The sequence below is a fragment of the Mytilus trossulus genome, chromosome 2 (genome assembly GCF_036588685.1).
Source record: "Mytilus trossulus isolate FHL-02 chromosome 2, PNRI_Mtr1.1.1.hap1, whole genome shotgun sequence".
Taxonomy (NCBI): domain Eukaryota; kingdom Metazoa; phylum Mollusca; class Bivalvia; order Mytilida; family Mytilidae; genus Mytilus; species Mytilus trossulus.
The window spans coordinates 95,518,157-95,537,547 of record NC_086374.1 but is presented as its reverse complement, the minus strand read 5'-3'; the positions used below and the strand labels follow the sequence as shown (position 1 = coordinate 95,537,547).

Genomic DNA, 19,391 nt, shown 5'->3' with positions numbered 1-19,391 from the left:
AAATTAGACCATTATTTTTTTATTGTTTCTGAATATGAGTGGATTGGCATAAAGAAAAATTAAATACCAATTCTAGTGAAGAATTTTGACTTCTTTAAATATTAACCATTTAAAATATGAATTATTCGTCAACCAAAAGTGACCCATAAAATGCAGGATTGGTATGAGTTTAATTTTTAGAACATGTACCAATTTGAGTTGGCTAAACTGCTAAAAAGGATTGAATATCCTTACACATTAGCCCTTAAAAGATTATACAGGTATATTCTACAGGTTTGATATTTGGCATGTTGATGTGGGCAGTATATTGAAGGTCAATTCTCATTGTAACAGACATGATTGTTTTGGAGAAAGGACAGACGGTTTACCTATGGTTATTTACATCTATGTGATTTTGCATACATGTAGGTGGATACCACATCTCCATATTTTATAACAATATTGCATAGATCATGTAGATACATGATGAAGTTCACATCTGTGACTCTTGTGTCTAATGGACCAACAGCAACAGTTCATGCCCACTTAAAGTAAATCCGTTTAATTGTTAAGGCTATGAAAAGAAATAGAAGATGCAAAATAACATCATGAGAACAAGACTCTGTGAAAACAAACAAAATTCTGTCCATGAGAAAATGCGTAAATCTTTTAAACTCATGTTAATGCAAATGTCTAATTTTTCTTAACCATATACATATTAAATTAAGGAGATGTGGTATGATTGCCAATGAAACATATTACTATCAAGTTCAAATGAAATGGATGTCAGCAATTACAGGCAACCATGCATATAGCTTTCAACAATGAGAAAAAACCATACTGTTTTTTGCCTATAAACATGATAAACATGATAAAAAGAGCCTTTCATAAAATATTTAAAAAAATCATTTGAGAAACTATTCAACAGCCTACATGGCCTAATTTAAAAACACAACACTTTAAGAAGAACAAACCTATAACAGACAGGAACCAACAGCAACCACTGAACTCCTGACTTGGGACCAGCATACATAGAATCCATGGCTTAAGTTTGTTTAAACAATACATTAGAAATAATTATAGCTGTCTGACATGTCTGAGAAACAACAACCTATCAATTACTGACTTCTGATTATTTTCAGAATTCAAGTAAACTGTATTTTTTTAATAGAGAGCATGGGAAACTGCAAAGGTAAACTATCAAAAGAAAGTAAAAACCAGATGAGAGGGGAAGCTTATAGACCCAGTAAACCAGACACTCAAGGAAAAGAGACAATACATGTAGAGGGAAAACCAGTAATTAAGAATGACAATGGAGAGGATGCAGTAGTTATAAATGCTAAAATACCATTTGTAAATCCAGAAACCCCAACTAAATCTGAGTCCGTAATGCAGGGCCCAAATACCAGTGTATCTGATACAAATGGATTGAAAGAAAGTGAATCTACGGGGAAACAAGATCAAAAACTTCATGAATCTGATGCTTTTCCAGAAAAACCTAATGAAAAACAGAATAAAAATGTACTATCTTCAGCGAATATTGAAAATAATAGTGGAGAAGAGACAAATTTGAAAGAGGCGCCACCAACAGGCATTACATTGAATAAAGTACCTGATTACAAGTCAGATGATGCAGAAATTGAAAAACCAGGCTATTGTGAGTAAACTAATTTTACAGAATAATCATTGTTATGTCACCCGATCGACAATGTCGGGTGACATATTGTTATTCCTCCGTTTCTTTGTTATTATTATTCTTATTCTTCCAATGATTTTTGTCCGGCAGCTTTTTTGGAGACAATGAAACCTGACTCTTGATTATAGTAAACTATAATGAGGAACAAAAAATTTCGGGTTGCAGTGGGTCTGAAGACCATTAAAAATGGCTGCCGTTACCATGGAAACGGAACAAATGTGAAAAATTCCACTTTTTGGTTTTGGTTAATTATTTGGAGATGCTTATACTTAGAATCGTTATATTTTGATACATTGTAGGTGCCCACTATATACTTCTTTTGGATGATTTTTGGCACTCATTGGAACTACTATGTTGCCATGGAAACCACACCAAAAATTTCCAAAATATCAAAATGCTCCAATTCTTTTGAAACTTTAGCATAACGATGAGCAACTTGAGTAGATGTGGAATTTGGCGTTGGAAATTCCAAAATGTCTGCCGTTTCCATGGAAACAAGGCAAAAATGGTCAAAACGCTTTAAAAACCTTAATAAGTGGCATTTACTATCTTAAAATGGTAGGTCAAATCCATTGAAACTCTGATGGTATGTTCCCTCCCATGTACCAATGTGGTATCTGCCATTAAAATTTTGGAAAGGTCTCTGTTACCATAGTAACCAACCAAAATGACAAAAATTTCCAAAATTATCAAATGCTCCGCAATTAATGAAACCTGATAAGATTGGTGACTGTCAGGTCTGCATGAGATTTTTGAAGTTGGAATTTCCAAAATGGCTACCGTTGCCATGGAAACTGCAGAAATGTCAAAAATTTTCAAAATGCTCCAAATTTAATGAAACTTAATATTATTTTTAACTAACATGTACAGATGAGACTTTCGACTTTGGAATTTTCAAAATGGCTGCCGTTGCCATGGAAACAGTAGAAATATGAAACTTTTAACAATGCTCTAAATGTACTGAAAATTTACAGAAAGATATATTGCAATTTATAGATCTGCTTAATTTACTGTTAAATTGTTTTGAGATGGCTGCCGCTTAGGGGCAATAAGGGAAGGGTGACATCCGCTATTGCTTGCAATGGCAATTCTAGTTATAATTGAACCTTGTCATTTAATTTTTAATAATGCAAAGTGAAATTACATCCTGGATAACATTCAGTTTCAAAATTGTGCAGTTATACAGTCAAGCCTGCTATAAAACAACGATAAAAGTTATGTGTATTAAGGAAAAAAACTTCTTTTGTCAGGTCACCAATTTCTTTTCCTTAATGAAGTTATAGTTATTCCTTTTGAGCCTCAGTTCAAAGGTCACCCTCTTATAACATTTTTTTTTTCTGTTCAACAGTGTTTGAATTATTCACAACTTTTATACACTCTTGGACATTTAAGCATAACATATTTTAAAGACACCTATCTATATTGTTGAAACTTTCATGTTGCTCTCTAGATGTCTTTTGGTTATTTGGGTTGCTGGGTAACTATCTTATTGATGACCCCTCACAATCATGTGATAACTCATTTTATGTATATGCATTTTTATTATTTAAGTATTTTCCCAAGGCTGCAAAGGAGAAGAAGCACAAACTGAAGACTCAGGTTTTACCGACAAAATAACTGGTTTGAAAGTTCCATTACCTACAGGTTAGGACAAAAACAAATATTAAATTTTATATATTCTTACTTTGAAAAATAGTTTATATCAGAATTTTACTCAATATATTTTATTAGTGAAAATGGCATTTTACTTTATGAATAAAGGCAACAGTAGTATACCAATGTTCAAAAGCTGTAAATCGATTGAGAGAAAAAGCAAATTCGGGTTACAAACTAAAACTGAAGTGATATCAGGTATAAATAAATAAAAAAAAAAAGAAAATTATTTATTTTGTTTTTAATTTGAAGATCAAAGTAGTAGCTCTCATGATACTGTTCCAACTGAAAAAGCAAAAGATGAAGACAAAAACTTAACAAAGGTGGATGACAATGTACCAACAAAAAAGGCTAGTGGAAATGTTTCAGAGCCTACTGTGGAAAACAAAAGTAACCAATCAAATGAACATAAAGATGATTCAACAGAAAAAACATCTGACAAGTTACAGCCAGGAAGTACTCCATCTGATAAGTTACAGTCAGGAAATACTCCGTCTGATAAGTTACAGCTAGGAAATACGTCTGATAACCAACAAAACAAAAATGATTCTACAGGCTATAATCATTCTAAGTTTTCTAATCCTTGTGATGAACAGGTACATAACAGACAATATTTTTCTCTCATTGGTTTTGATTTATTAGTAGACATATTGCTTCTTCTCTTTTTTCATTATACTTGAGTCATGTCTATTTTGTTTAAGAGTTCTTGCTCTTGGATAGGTATTCACTGATTCTTATAGCAAAATGATATAGGTTGATAGACATATTCTAGAGCGACAACAAAAAAAGGTGCCAGAAGTTATCACATGGTACATCTGACTACTGATTGAAATATAATTAATATGTTCCTTTCACATAACAAGCTGCAGAGAAAAATAAAAAAAAGTATGTTTACATTATGGAAAACACCATTGTTATTGTTGTTGCTTCAATTTTTCAATTGATGTCAAAGGTTATGATCAACAACAACTCTTATGAGTTGTTAGGTCAGTGTGTCATGTGTGTTGGTATCTAGTATATATGTCCTCAGAAATTTTGATTATTTGGAAAATCAACATTGTAAATATTTTCTCACCTTTAATTTTCATCAGTTTAGAGTTTAATATAATTTATGTTAAAGGTACATATCAGCAATATCTTAGGATTGATTATTTAAGTTATGCCCCTATGCATTGAAAACTTCAGAATATCCTAGGGGAACTTTTGATTGAAATGTAAAATTAAGAGTTTGGGGTTTAATCAATCATGAAAAGAAATATTCATTGTAGAGATTATCTTATCATTTGTGAAGCTTTAAGTCATATAAAATGAGTGACTGGTGAAAAATAATGTTTATACATCTTGAACCAAAGCATGTATATACATGTATAATTATCTTTATAGTCTTTTGTGCATGATTTTATCATAATTTACGCAAACATTTCGTATGATTGTCATTTTGTTTTATCTCTCTGTCTGTTATGATGTGAAAATACAGCAGCAACTCAATTGTCGTATATGAAGCTGTAGTTTACCGATTATCACCTTATATACAACAATCAACAAGGAGTCAGCATGGATATTGAGCATGTTTTAAACATACAGTACAATCAGATAATAATTTATTTCAATGACAGATACATGCGTATTGTGATGTCTTTATTTTTAAGAGAGGGGTCACACTAAGGTTGCTTGCATACAAAAAATATGTCGGTATATTGCTTCCTATAAGCAAGCATTTAAAAAAAGTAAACTTCTGCTATATGTGGACAAATTAAAGAATTTTCTAAAAAAAAAAAGTATATCTAGATAAGTTTTATAATGTAAACTATCCATTTAGTTATTAAAAACATATGAATATTTTTTTTTAATTTGAGGTTTCATATGACTTTATGAAATGCATATTCTCATATGTAATGGAAAATTTTGATTTTGTTTTCACAGGATAAAAAAATGTCAAAGGAAATGAAAGAAATTGATGGTAAAAAAAAGAAAAAAAAGAAAAAGAAACCAGATAAATATGGTGAGGTCATGCATATTATTGATACAATGCCAGAGTAATGCAGGCAGCATTATAGAATTCCTTATTTCTTTCGCATGGGGAAAATAATCTGTTAAAAAAAATAAAAATCATTATTTTTTTTTTACAAAACTGAACAAGATATTAAGGGAGTATCTGGTATCTCAAAGTCTTCTGAAATGTCTCATTCAAATACTGTGAAAGAACTCTGATTTGTGGGTATAAAATTTCATGGTTTTAGCAACAGTTGCATGATCATGGATTTTCAAATTCATGGATTTTAGTTTTCTAAAAAAATAATATAGAGTGAAGAATTGAAGCCATTAGAAAAAAAGATTACAAATTGTATTGATTGAAGGAAATGGCAAAGTAAACATTTAAATTGTTGCACCTGGGTAAAGTGTTGTGATGACATTAATAGGGCTCTTCATGGTTAGTTCGGCCATATTGGACAGGGGCAGATTTTCATAATGGAGGTAAAAATGGTGTGAAAAATACGGGAACACATTATTAAAACAGAGCAGTTGCTTAGAAACATGCATAGCACTTCCCACACTTTCATACTATTTCAACCTCTTTCAATAAAATATGCCCCCTATCCAATATAGCCGAACTAACTGTGAAGAGCCCTATTAACCAGAGGTCCCACGGCCCCACCTTGTCTGGCAAAACAGCCGTCGGACGTCAGAGTAATCTCGAACTAGTCAAAACTATATGGCAATCTTTCTATTCCATGTCTTGATTTGGACAGCAATTGTTATATTTCATTGGACACTTCAATTCATGGATAAAGTCATCCATTAAAACCACAAAAGATAATATATCGACTTTTTATTTTTCAGATCCACTTCCCAATGCTGTCATACAAAACTATTATGGATATGTAGATACGGTAATCTTTGGTAATGATATTGTTAACAACATAGTGGAAAAAGGTGAGAACATTTTCTACACTTATACCTTTTAAATTTCCCTACATCAATGTCAGTGGACCTTAGGCCCGTTTTTTTTAAATTGTTGGTTTTCAGATTTTTCCAATGAAAAAGTAGGGTCGGTCGGTCGGAAAAAAAAAAAAAATATCTCTCTCAAGAAATATAAAAAAAAACAAATTTCACCTTTCTAACTATATGTTTGTTTTGGTATTTTATCATAATTTCTTGTATTTTATTTCGATGTAATATTATTATTGCTCAGCTGCCATAAACATTGCATGGCACTGTCTAATAATTTTCTGTGAAAAAAGGGGCTTGTCTCCACGGACAAAGATGGTTTTCAGATTTTTCCAATGAAAAAGTAGGGTCGGTCGGTCGGAAAAAAATTTTAAAATATCTCTCTCAAGAAATATAAAAAAAACTCATTTCACCTTTCTAACTATATGTTTGTTTTGGTATTTTATCATAATTTCTTGTATTTTATTTCCATGTTATATTATTATTGCTCAGCTGCCATAAACATTGCATGGCACTGTCTAATAATTTTCTGTGAAAAAAGGGGGCTTGTCTCCACGGACAAAGATGAAATTAATGCGTCATTTCTTAAAGATAGCCCTTAATAAATTTCAGGAAACTTGATTGTTAATGATCTTCAAACACTAAAACTGATAAAGAAAAAAATGCAAAAACATCGTACAAAAATAAGTTTCAACACACATGATAACAACATAATAGACTCCTCCACTAGAAAAGCGAGGATATCAGGTTTATCAGTTGTTATGCATTCCCGTTTTTTATATCCAAATGAACAATTTTTTTTATTATCAATGACACAAGTCTGAAGAAAATTCCAAATGATTTGTTTTAATTAAGCTCTTCAACTTGACGTCTTCTACCCTACACATGGACAAGTTCATTTTCCATTTTTCTATCTTACGGAATGATGACAAATACGGGAAACAAACTTAAGGTAGCACTCCACAGTTAGAAAATAAAATTGAAAATAAACCACTATATGTTTTATCATCTCCTATTCCTGGATTTCTAATACATGAACCTAACTGTTTGTGTTGAACATGTGCATATGTATGCAATCAGTATCTTCCATAGATTTGATTTTCAAAAGTTAAAAAAGGGTGAAATAAAATTCCTTTAATGTGTATCCATGGCAACAATCTGCATTTAATTACCATAAAATATTGTATAAAGGGCTGTCTCATATCCCCCCAAAATTTGGATCAAACTAGAATTTCAATGCCTAAGAGTGATACCTTTTTAGAAACTGTTGACATTATTCTTCTAATAATCAAATAAAAAGTGGGTGTCTTTTGCCTCATTTTTTCATAAAATTTAATCACAAAGATTGTGCGACAAAAAGTTGGAAAAAAATATCAGATAATTGCTGGACCAATGTATGGTATATAACATACATTACATAATCTTAATAGTCATGTAAACCCAATAGGAAGGCTATTTTAATCCTCTGTTTTCCAAAAATTAATTTTATTCCACACTAGCTCTCATCTTTGAAAAATTCACAGGGGCCAAAATGCAAAACTACACACCTAACTGTGGAGTGCTACATAATGTGTAATGGGTTTTAAACACAGGTTTTGTTATGCAAAATTATTTGCACAAACGACATTTCAAGGTCAGTGATTGATTTGTCTATTTTTAGATATGTAAATTGAAAGTTATCAATTCTGTTACTGTAAATTGCATTTCATTTCATAAAAAAAGGATATTTTGTTTTATAGAGAAGATGTTTTTGTTAGGGTTGGCGGGAATAAAAAAATTGTAAGGGTTCTGCGGAACCCAGTGTCTCGCCTACTTTTGCTGTAAATCGCGGGCTCAACAAAAATGAGGAAACAAATCAATAAAATTTTCCTCTTAATACCATCTTATGATTGTAAGAAGCTTCTGTCTAGGTTTGGTAAAAATCTAGGATAGTTAATAAATCTAATGAATGTTTTGAAAACTTTAACTGCAAACTGTATGTAATGTTAACTTTAAAGAAAATCTAAGTCCATTTAAAAATAAAATACAGAAAAAATAGAGTTATCTTTTTACAAAATTTACTTCTGGATACTATTTTATGATCATAAATAAGCTTCTGTCCAAGTTTGGTACACACCCAGGATAGTTTAAGAAAGTTATTAAAATTTTAAAAACTTTAACCACAGAGTGAATGTAATGTTTCCCCGCAGAAAAACTAAGTCCATTTAAAAGTTAAATACGGAAAAAATAGATTTATATTTTTACAAAATATACTTCTGGATACTATCTTATGATCATAAACAAGCTTCTGTCCAAGTTTGGTACAAACCCAGGGTAGTTTAAGAAAGTTATTAAAATTCTAAAAACTTTAACCACAAAGTGAATGTTATGTTTCCCCGCAGAAAAAACTAAGTCTATTTATAAGTAAAATACGGAAAAAATGGAATTTCTTTTTTACAAAATTTACTTCTGGATACTATCTTATGATCATAAACAAGCTTCTGTCCAAGTTTGGTAGACATCCAGTATAGTTTAAGAAAGTTATTAAAATTTCAAAAACTTTAACCACAGAGTGAATATTTGTTGACGCCGCCGACGACGACGGAATGTAGGATCGCTTAGTCTCGCTTTTTCGACTAAAGTCGAAGGCTCGACAAAAAGCATGAAAAGTCAATTTTATTTTTATTCTGTAAATTGGCAAAATCAGGTCGACAGATCCGTAAACCATCAATTAAAAAAATCCTGGCCTAAAGCAACACAAATCATTCAAAATCATGCATAATACATCTTCTCTCAAAGGATCAAATGACCTCTTTTTAGCTCACCTGGCCTGAAGGGCCAAGTGAGTTTTTCTCATCACTTGGCGTCCGTCGTCCATCATACGTCGTCGTCGTCGTTAACTTTTACAAAAATCTTCTCTTCTGAAACTACTGGGCCAAATTAAACCAAACTTGGCCACAATCATCATTGGGGTATCTAGTTTAAAAAATGTGTGGCGTGTGTGATATACCTGACTTAGGTTTGGGGGACTAAAGACGAAGTATATATATTGCAAATTAGAAGAACTTTCAAATTATCATCCTTTACTTTGGATTCAAACGCCAAAAGAGGCTGATACATGTTATCACCACAACATTCATGGTTAAGACAATACAACGTTTCCGGAAAGAACAGATTCAAACTACAGATATATAACACGTGACCCGCCAAACCAACCAAGATGGCCGCCATGGCTAAAAATAGAACATAGGGGTAAAACGCAGTTTTTGGCTTATAACTCAAAAACCAAAGCATTTAGAGAAAATCTGACCGACTTTTAAATTGTTTGTCAGGTGAAGATCTATCTGCCCTGAAATTTTCAGATGGATCGTCCAACCTGTGTTAGTTTGCTGCCCATGAATTTGTTATTTTAAGGAAATTTTGCTAATTTTACTATAACATAGATAGAGATAAACTTTAAACAGCAAAAATAAGTCAACATGACCAAAATGGTCCTAAGGAGTTATTGTCCTTTAGGCCATAGTTATTATATTTTTAGTTTTACGTAATTTTTTGACAAAACCAATGGGTAGGAGGACGAAAAAAAACAAAAAAAAACTGCTACCGTGCTGCTGATTAGTCAATTTTTAACAATAGTCATAAATTTTTTAAAATTTTTACTAACATTTTCCACTGAAATTACTGGGCCAAGTTCATTATAGGTAGAAATAATTGTAAGTAGCAAGAATGTTCAGTAAAGTAAGATGTACAAACACATCACCATCACCAAAACATAATTTTGTCATGAATCCATCTGCATCCTTTGTTTAATATTCACATAGACCAAGGTGAGCGACACAGGCACTTTAGAGCCTCTAGTTTGGTTATTATCTTTAACACTATTATAGATAGAGATAAACTGTAAACACCAATAATGCTCAGCAAAGTAAGATCTTCAAATAAGTCAACATGACTTAAATGGTCAGTTGATCCCTTAATGAGTTATTGCCCTTTATAGTCAATTTTTAACCAATTTTCTAAACTTTTAGTAATCTTTAAAAAAAAATCTTCTCCTCTGAAACTACTGGGCCAAATTAAACAAACTTGAACACAATCATCATTAGGGTATTCAGTTTTAAAAATGTGTCCAATGACCAAGCCAACCAATCAAGATGGCCGCAATTGCTAAGAATAGTACATAGGGGTGAAATGTAGATTGTGGCTTTTATCTGAAACCAAAGCATTTAAGGCAAATCTGAAATGGGGTTTAAGTGATTATCAGGTCAAGATCTTTCTTTTTTGGTTATTATCTTGAATATTATTATAGATAAAGATAAACTGTAAACACCAATAATGTTCAGCAAAGTAAGATCTACAAATAAGTCATCATGACAAGAATTGTCAAATGATCCCTAATGGCATGAATGGAGTAATTGCCCTTTACAGCCATTTTTTTACAATTTTTCATAAAATATTTTCCACTGTAATTACTAAGTTCATTATAGATAGAGATAGAGATAATTGTAGCAACAAGAATGTTCAGTAAAGTAAGATCTACAAACACATCACCATCACCAAAACACAATTTTGTCATGAATTTATCTGTGTCCTTTGTTTAATATTCACATAGACCAAGGTGAGCAACACAGGCTATTGAGATTTAAATAGTACATAATAATAACTTCGCTGAAGGCTTGTTTAGTATTATATTGAAATTGAATAACTCAAGTTGATATCAAGTGATATCCCATTGAACTCACTCGTTATGAAATCTATAAATCTTCTTTGAAGTCATTTCTTACTTTTGATAGTAGATAAGAACCACAAAATTACAAATAAAAATTGAAAATAAAAATATGCTTAAATATTATGACATCTGTTTTAGTGCCAATAGTAGAAACATTCCAGCCGTCTTCTACAATAAGTCAGCATGAGATGAAAGTCCTCCTAAAGGTGTCAGAATCAGTTGGGATGTTTCATGGACCATGGGGAACTGGAACATGTTGGAGAGTAGGAAAAGATAAAGTCTTGACTGCTGCTCATGTTGTTAGGAATAATATTTGTGAGTATATTGCTGTTTAATGTACATTGTATTTTCATTTGTTCGATGAACATGATGAATTACAAATATTGGGGAAAATTTATTGTTTTAACATTAATAAAAATCTATGATAATAGAAATGTTGCAGCAGACCCCTTGCATTCTTATGAGCACCAAGTGTCAATATAGGGAGTAGAGGAAACAAAACAGTTATGTTATGACATGAAATCAAACAGACCTAGGAACTTTGTTGCACATGCTTGCTCGTGTATTGAGATTCATGATCATGTTAATATCAGATCATTTGACCTACAGATCCATGGAGATCTTCTCAAGGGCAAACTAGATGGTGTCTATTCTGAAATACACCCAAAATAATGATACTTATAACAACTCGATACATTGGAAATTGTTTCTTAAGGACTTTTTGTAACTTGAACAGACTTTTCAGTATGTTATAAATAAAATACAATGTATGGGGCTAGAATAACAACATAGTGATTTTTTTTAACTGTGAAAACATTAAGTACCCATAACAAAACATCTGGTCACCTCACATACCATAGCAAACATTGGCTCATACAAAATATGATAAAACAAATCAAGCAGATAGAATTTTTTTAATTTAACTGTGAAATGCAGAAACAGTGTATTGAATTATTTGTCTGTTTATCTCAAGAACTCAATGATTTTTAGGATTTTTTTTCACTCTATATTCTTACTAATAATTATTTTTTTAGGGAGCTCCGTAAATAAATTTCTAAATGAAGAGAACTATAAGCAGTGCTATGTTGACTTTAACTACAATGGCCAAACAAAAAAAGATACAAATTCTAAGTATGTTTTTGATATAGAGATGACTCCATACATGGATGAAACTTTAGATGTTGCAGTTGTTAAATTAAAAAGAGATATACATAAGGAGTTCCCACCACCGCTAGAATATTTTGAAGTTCTGGATCCTGAAAAAAATGATGATGAGCATATCTATTTAATTGGCCATGATAAAGGAAATAAATTACACATTAATTATGGAATTGGACTATGGAATCCTACAGAAAAAAGACTGACAGATTTAGTAAAGTTTTGTCAGGAGTATGGAAAAGAAAATGGGTACAAAGAGTTGGACAGAAAAGATAGATTAGTAATTCAATGTAAATTTGTCACTGGTGCATCAGGATGCCCTGGTGTTATTATACATGGAGACAAGGCTTCTGTTGTTCTTATTTATACTCGAGGTTATCCAGATTTTTATTTTAGTAAAAACTTTCCACAAAAAGATAAGCAAGCATTTCCAGATGAGAAACTACTCCAACAAGGAGTCAACATTGGGCCTGTTTTTGAATCTATGACCAAAAATAAAACGTATTTAAATTTGAGAAATGAAATCTTCCCACATCAAGCCAGTGAAGAACAACAACAGCTAAATGGTCAACACCAGTATGCAATAGATGGTGCCAAAAAAACCAATCCAGAAAGTACATTTGAAAATGTAAAGGATTTAGATAATCACACAACTGTAAGACAGGAAACAGGAAATACTACAGGAAACTTGACTACTTGCACAGATGAAGGTGCTAAAACAGCAATACCAGAGTCAGTCAAATGTATTAGACAAGTATCTTATGTTCTTGCAACTGGCGGAAAGGAAAACCTATCATTAGCTTACCAACAATTTGAAAATCAGGGTGTTCAGAATATTACAGTGAATAAAAGTGGACTGAATATTAATCCAGGTAAAAATAATGATAATGAATGCAAATAAAGTCATAAATGATCCTGCATATTTTACCAAAAATATGAATGTTTTTTTTCATGTTTTTACCCAATGGCTTTTTTTTTATTATAAAATATGTGTATACAAATTATCTTTTTATAAAACTCCTTTATTTTATCCAAGTCTTCAGTAAATATATGCTTTTGCATTATTGTCTTTTCTAAGCTAAATTGACAACAGGTTTTCTCTATTGTTATAATTACGTTAGATGTATGTTTTATTTTGATTGGCTAACGGCACATCACTTGTTATTTCGTAAGTAATTGCATCACTCAATAAAACTTTTCATTCATGACAGCACGTGGTCCCACAATAAAGTGCACATGTGAATGATATACAAAATTTATAAAATTCATGTTTTCATGATCATAGCTAAAAAATGAAATTATAAGTAATGAATGCTTCTTTTTGTAACTTTATAGGGTTGTAAAAGCGTTGACTGTGCGCACATTTTTACTATGAAGCGCTTCCGCGCTTCATACAAAATGTACTTCGGTCAACGCTTTTACACCCCAATAAATTTACAAAAAGAATCATTCAATTCTTAAATGATTGTAGAGTATTTTAATCATGACAATAGAGATTTGGAAATCAGATTGTTAAAGTGTGAAAGGGAAAAACAGTAATTAAAGATGAATTAAATCGAAGACTTGTTAAAGAAAAATAGATATATACTGATTTAAAATGATTTTAAGGTGGTACTTAAAACTACAGGGAGATAACTCTGTAAAGTCAGCTAAATGTTTTAATTACATTGTGTTGTAAAAGGGATATTAAGCTTCTCACTGATCAAAATTGGTGTTTATTAAACTGCTATATAAGGTGTCATGCCACCAATTACTCCCTCAGATTTAGAACGTATGTGAAAGTAGGCCTACTCGGACAAAAAATAGTGCATTTGATGTCATTTTTTACTTAAACTAACCGACAAATTGGCAGAAATGAAACTTTTGGTGAAAGAGAAATATATTAAGACCATTTTGAGCTAAAATTTACTTGTTTATGAGTTTGCATTCAAAATTGAGGATTAATGCACTCCATAGTATACTAATTTAAGATTTCCAGAAAACCAGGGGTTATTTTTAGTAGTACCTCTATTCGGAACACCTTTTCTTTGTTATATGATTTTAAACACCTGTTGAAAATTGGCATGTAGAAAGCTGATACATGTAGGATTCAGGATATACCTGGTTTCTATGAAGTTAAACTTAAGGTAAAATATTTAGAAAGCTGTGAAAATTTTAAAATTTGGTTGAACAGATAGGGACTTTTAATTGGTAGTAAACCATTGTAATTTTTCTGACAAAATGGTTGGTTCAAAATTTTTGAATTTTTATATTTTTGTTAAAGGGTAAAAGTAAATACAGCCGCATATTTTTAGGAAAATTAAACAAGCCAAATTAATTTTAGTGAAAGTGTTGGGTACCACCTTAAAACACCAAATCATTTAAAAATTGTTTATACGATTAAGTTAAATTAACAAGTGGAAATGCATGGAAAAAAAAACCCAAAAAACTTTAAAAGTCACTCTTTGATCTCTCTTATTATACAGATGCTAACCTCAACATCATTGAGGGGGCCTCAATGGCAAAGTGGTTTATATAGTTCTACTACTGAGATTACTAGCTAGTGAACGCTGAGATTGCATGTTCAAACCCTGCTTGTCTAAGTGCACTCCAATCATCATTGACTACAACTGTCAGTTTTCCTATCAAATAGGCACTCTTGGCTTCCTCCACCAATAAAAACTGGCAGCCATAAAATAACCCAAAATTGGTGCTTAAAAGTGGCATTATAACACCAACACTCAATCAATGAACATCAATGATTGTGTGTTCATTGTTTTGTATATCAAAGTTATAACTGGTCATTAGCTTAAGAACAAAACATGAAAAGTTTAACAGCTGCCAACAATCATTGATAGAAATATTTTTTGTCTAGTGTATGAAATGAATTTGTAATATTTTAACCTGATTTATATAACCTTATTTAAAATGCATGATGCTAGTTTGCTATGATGTAGAAATCTTGAATTTGATACTTGCATTTACATTTTTTCATTCCAACAGCTATTTTATGTAAAACAGTTTGTTATTTAAATTCTAAGAAATCAGTGTCCATTGAGTATTTCACTTGCACTAAACACTTGGTTTTTTTGGTTGTTTTTGTGTAGAATTCATTAGAAGTGTGAAATGCATTCAATTTGAAACATGGTTTGTGGCATCTCAATGAGACAGCAAAAGCAAAAATAACAACAACAAAAAAAGACATATGAATGTAAATAAAAATAATATTAAAAGAAAAGCTGGAAGTAATCTCAGAAATACAAGTTTCAGATTTGAAAAATTACAGCAAAATGCACCTCAAGCTTGGGGTTACATTTAACCATATTATTATATTTGCATGCTTAACTTTCGAATCACCAGCAATTTTATTCTCATTTGATAATGTAGCAAAAAAACTGATAAACTATGCATCTCAAGACTCGCATAAAGGTTTATATATATACATATTTGTTCTTAATCAAAAATTTTGGTAATGGTTTCTTGCAGACACAAACCTTGATGTAAATGGAGATAGCACTTTAAGAATGCCTGCAAATCCTGGTAAAACACGACCAATGGAACATATAAGTATTGGTAAGATTTATCATGTGAAAATAGTAATAAGAGGGGTAGTCTGTTGATTTGCCATTTAATACTGTAAATTCAAAAATTATTGCAATGTTTTAAGTCCACTATAGACAAAGACAAAAGGGACTTTACGTCAGTCTGTCAAATCAGTTTTCCACTCTTTTTTCCATGCTTGAAGATGTTGGTTTGATATTTGGTATATTTTTTAATTATGACAAGTTACAGATCAAATTCGATTTTTTCCCCTGTCTGAAGATTTTGAGCAGAGTTATGTGTCTTTGATTTAGGAAATTCACTAAAATGATCAGTATTCCATACTTTTTTAGCTCACCTGGTCCGAAGGGCCAAGTGAGCTTTTCCCATCACTTTGCGTCCGGCGTCTGTAGTCCTTGTCATTAACTTTTACAAAAATCTTCTCCTCTGAAACTACTGGGCCAAATTAAACCAAACTTGGCCACAATCATCATATGGGTGTCTAGTTTAAAAAATTGTGTCTGGTGACCCGGTCAACCAACCAAGATGGCCGCCATGGCTAAAAATAGAACATAGGGGTAAAATGCAGTTTTTGGCTTATAACTCATAAACCAAAACATTTAGAGCAAATCTGACATAGAATCAATTTGTTTATCAGGTCAAGATCTATCTGCCCTGAAAAGTTCAAATGAATCAAACAACCCATTGTTGGATTGCTGCCCCTGAATTGATAATTTTAAGTAAATTTTGCTGTTTTTGGTTATTATCTTGAATAATATTATAGATAGAGATAAACTGTAAACAGCAATAATGTTCAGCAAAATAAGATTTACAAATAAGTCAACATGACCGAAATGGTCAGTTGACCCCTTTAGGAGTTATTGCCCTTTATAGTCAATTTTAACCATTTTAGCTCACCTGGCCCTTTTCTCATCACTTGGCGTCCGTCGTCGTCCGTCGTCGTCCTGTGTTAACTTTTACAAAAATATTCTCCTCTGAAACTACTGGGCCCAATTTAACCAAACTTGGCCACAATCATCATTGGGGTATCTAGTTTAAAAATTGTGTCCGGTGACCCAGCCAACAAACCAAGATGGTCGCCATGGCTAAAAATAGAACATAGGGGTAAAATGCAGTTTTTGGCTTATAACTCAAAAACCAAAGCATTAAAAGCAAATCTGACATGGGGTCAAATTGTTGATCAGGTTAAGATCTATCTGCCTTGAAATTTTCAGATGAATCCGACATTCCGTTTTTAGGTTGCTGCCCTAAATTGGTAATTTTAAGGAAATTTTGCTGATTTTGGTTATTATCTTGAATATTATTATAGATAGAGATAAACTGTAAACAGCAATAATGTTCAGCAAAGTAAGATCTACAAATAAGTCAACATGATTAAAATGGTCAGTTGACCACTTTAGGAGTTATTGCCCTTTATAGTCAATTTTAACCATTTTTCGTAAAATTTAATTGACTTTTACAAAAATCTTCTCACCTAAAACTACTGGGCCAAATTTAACCAAACATTGCCAAAATCATTATTAGGGTATCTAGTTTAATTATTGTGTCCGGTGACCCGGCCAACTAACCAAGATGGCCGCCATGGTTAAAAATAGAACAATGGGGTAAAATGCAGTTTTTGGCTTATAATTAAAAAAACAAAGCATTTAGAGCAAATCTGAATGAATTAAAATTATTTATCAGGTCAAGATCTATCTGCCCTGAAATTTTTAGATGAATTGGACAACTAGTTGTTAGGTTGCTTCCCCTAAATTGGTAATTTTAATGAAATTTTGCCGTTTTTTGTTATTATCTTGAATATTATTATAGATAGAGAAAAACTGTAAACAGCAATAATGTACAGCAATTTAAGACCTAAAAATTAGTCAACTTGACCAAAATGGTCAATTGACCCCCTTAGGAGTTATTGTCCTTTATAATCAATTTTTAACAATTTTCATAAAATTTGTAAATTTTTACTAACATTTTACGCTGAAACTACTGGGCCAAGTTCATTACAGATAGAGATAATTGTAAGCAGCAAGAATGTTCTGTAAAATAAGATGTACAAACACATCACCATCACCAAAACACAATTTTGTCATGAATCTGTCTGCTTCCTTTGTTTAACATCACATAGCCCAAGGTAAGCGACACAGGCTCTTTAGAGCCTCTAGTTTAAATCTGATTGGAAGTATTCTCCCATGTATTGGTCTGCATACCATACAATGAACTTTATATTGACAACTTTTTATTTCATTGGATTCAATTGACAATATTTACATTAATATGTAATTATTTTATTTTGTAGAAGAATGGATTGGAAATGACATGCAAGCATACAAAGAGAAACAATTAAAAGAATTTGAACTTTCACTCCTCAGTAAAGCAATAAATGTTTCAAAAGCAAATAGTGTTGCTTTGCAACTGGGATTAACTCAGTCTGATTTTGAACAATTTAGGCATCAAGGTCAAACAGACTTATGTTACCTCATTTTGTATAAATGGAGAAACAAGAACGGTAATGGAGCAACTCTTGAAAGACTCATCGGAATCCTGTTCTGTGCCTGGGAATCAAATAATGAGAGTGTTTTTACAGAAGATTTAAAGTCTGCAATTCTTAGAGTAATGAAATGATACTAGAACGTTTAAAATGTGCCTTTCTGGGGGATACAGGAATGGTGATGTCATTCCATCTTTCCTTGTAACCAATCTCAAATATATACTTATTTATCTCATCAAATTGAAATAATACTTGTGTCTAAGGTTGACATCTAAAATATCTGAGTAGACTTTTAAAGTGGTAATTAATTATATTTGAGGAATTTGAGCCACTTAGAAGTATATTAAAGTGAAAATTCCAGTACATGGACTTGTTGCTAAAGTCCCCTCCCATCCTGTCGTTAAGGAGGAAAAAATCCTGTGTATGAAATATTTCATTATTTAAAATTTTCTTCTGCCATTTTTGATAATTTCATACTACCATACAGGTGTGATTGACACGTATGTTAAATTTTACCTTGTAACAAAAACTTTGTGTATTGAAAAATAATTATTACTTCCCTTTGATTTATTCTGTTTTAAGTTATTTTCCTTTTAAAAATGTAAATTGTAAAAGGAATATAAATGAATTATATTTTAATCAAATAATCATAAAAAAATAAGTGCGCATGTCTAAAAGGAACAGACGTGTTTTGAAGCTCCGTTAAAAAAAATGTGATTTTCTCAGGAAAACAGCTTCCATATGTGACTTTAACATGCTTCAGTGCCTTAGTTTAATGTATGTACGGTACGGACATCAATTATATGAATTTTGAATCACATGTAACTGAAAACTACGATATGTGAACAGGTATAATGTTTTCAATAGTATCATTCGAGTGCACCTTTTAAAAGTAAACAAAAGGTAAACAAACACACATTCCGTTGATGATATAAACTATGTTATTCGAGTGCCTGTCATTTATTTGTCATTGAAAGCCAAACTTGAAATATAAAAAAATTGTGTCAAACACTTTTGAAGAATTCAAATACAGTTTAATGCAGGGTGATAAATGCAATACACCTGAGACTTTAAATTTTAAAAAACGGAGACGTAGAAACTCATCCAGACCATCTCCCCAAAACACACATATTGCCAAAAAGACAAATCTTATCAGAAGTACTGACATTGATAGCTCTACTGATAGCATGGCAGCGACCAACCAACAACCCACTGTTAGCATTAGTGAT

At 31.7% G+C, this 19,391-nt stretch overlaps 4 protein-coding genes across 5 annotated transcripts in view; 3 read left to right on the top strand and 1 right to left on the bottom strand.

The window, feature by feature from the left end:
• LOC134708428 (uncharacterized) overlaps positions 1-19,391 on the top strand; it is a 145,756-nt gene that overhangs the window by 8,795 nt on the left and 117,570 nt on the right. The gene's annotated exons all lie outside the window — the stretch shown is intronic.
• The window catches only part of LOC134708427 (papilin-like), a 170,289-nt gene that overhangs the window by 141,827 nt on the left and 9,071 nt on the right, over positions 1-19,391 (bottom strand). The gene's annotated exons all lie outside the window — the stretch shown is intronic.
• LOC134706127 (myb-like protein V) lies at positions 1,156-5,368 on the top strand. Its single transcript, XM_063564835.1, has 4 exons — positions 1,156-1,636; positions 3,227-3,319; positions 3,581-3,924; positions 5,252-5,368. Exons 1-4 carry the CDS (start codon positions 1,156-1,158, stop codon positions 5,366-5,368), a joined length of 1,035 nt encoding a protein of 344 aa, XP_063420905.1.
• Positions 12,023-18,597, top strand: LOC134705552 (uncharacterized). The gene is made up of 3 exons (XM_063564267.1): positions 12,023-13,012; positions 15,606-15,692; positions 17,971-18,597. Exons 1-3 carry the CDS (start codon positions 12,133-12,135, stop codon positions 18,294-18,296), a joined length of 1,293 nt encoding a protein of 430 aa, XP_063420337.1. The 5' UTR covers positions 12,023-12,132; the 3' UTR covers positions 18,297-18,597.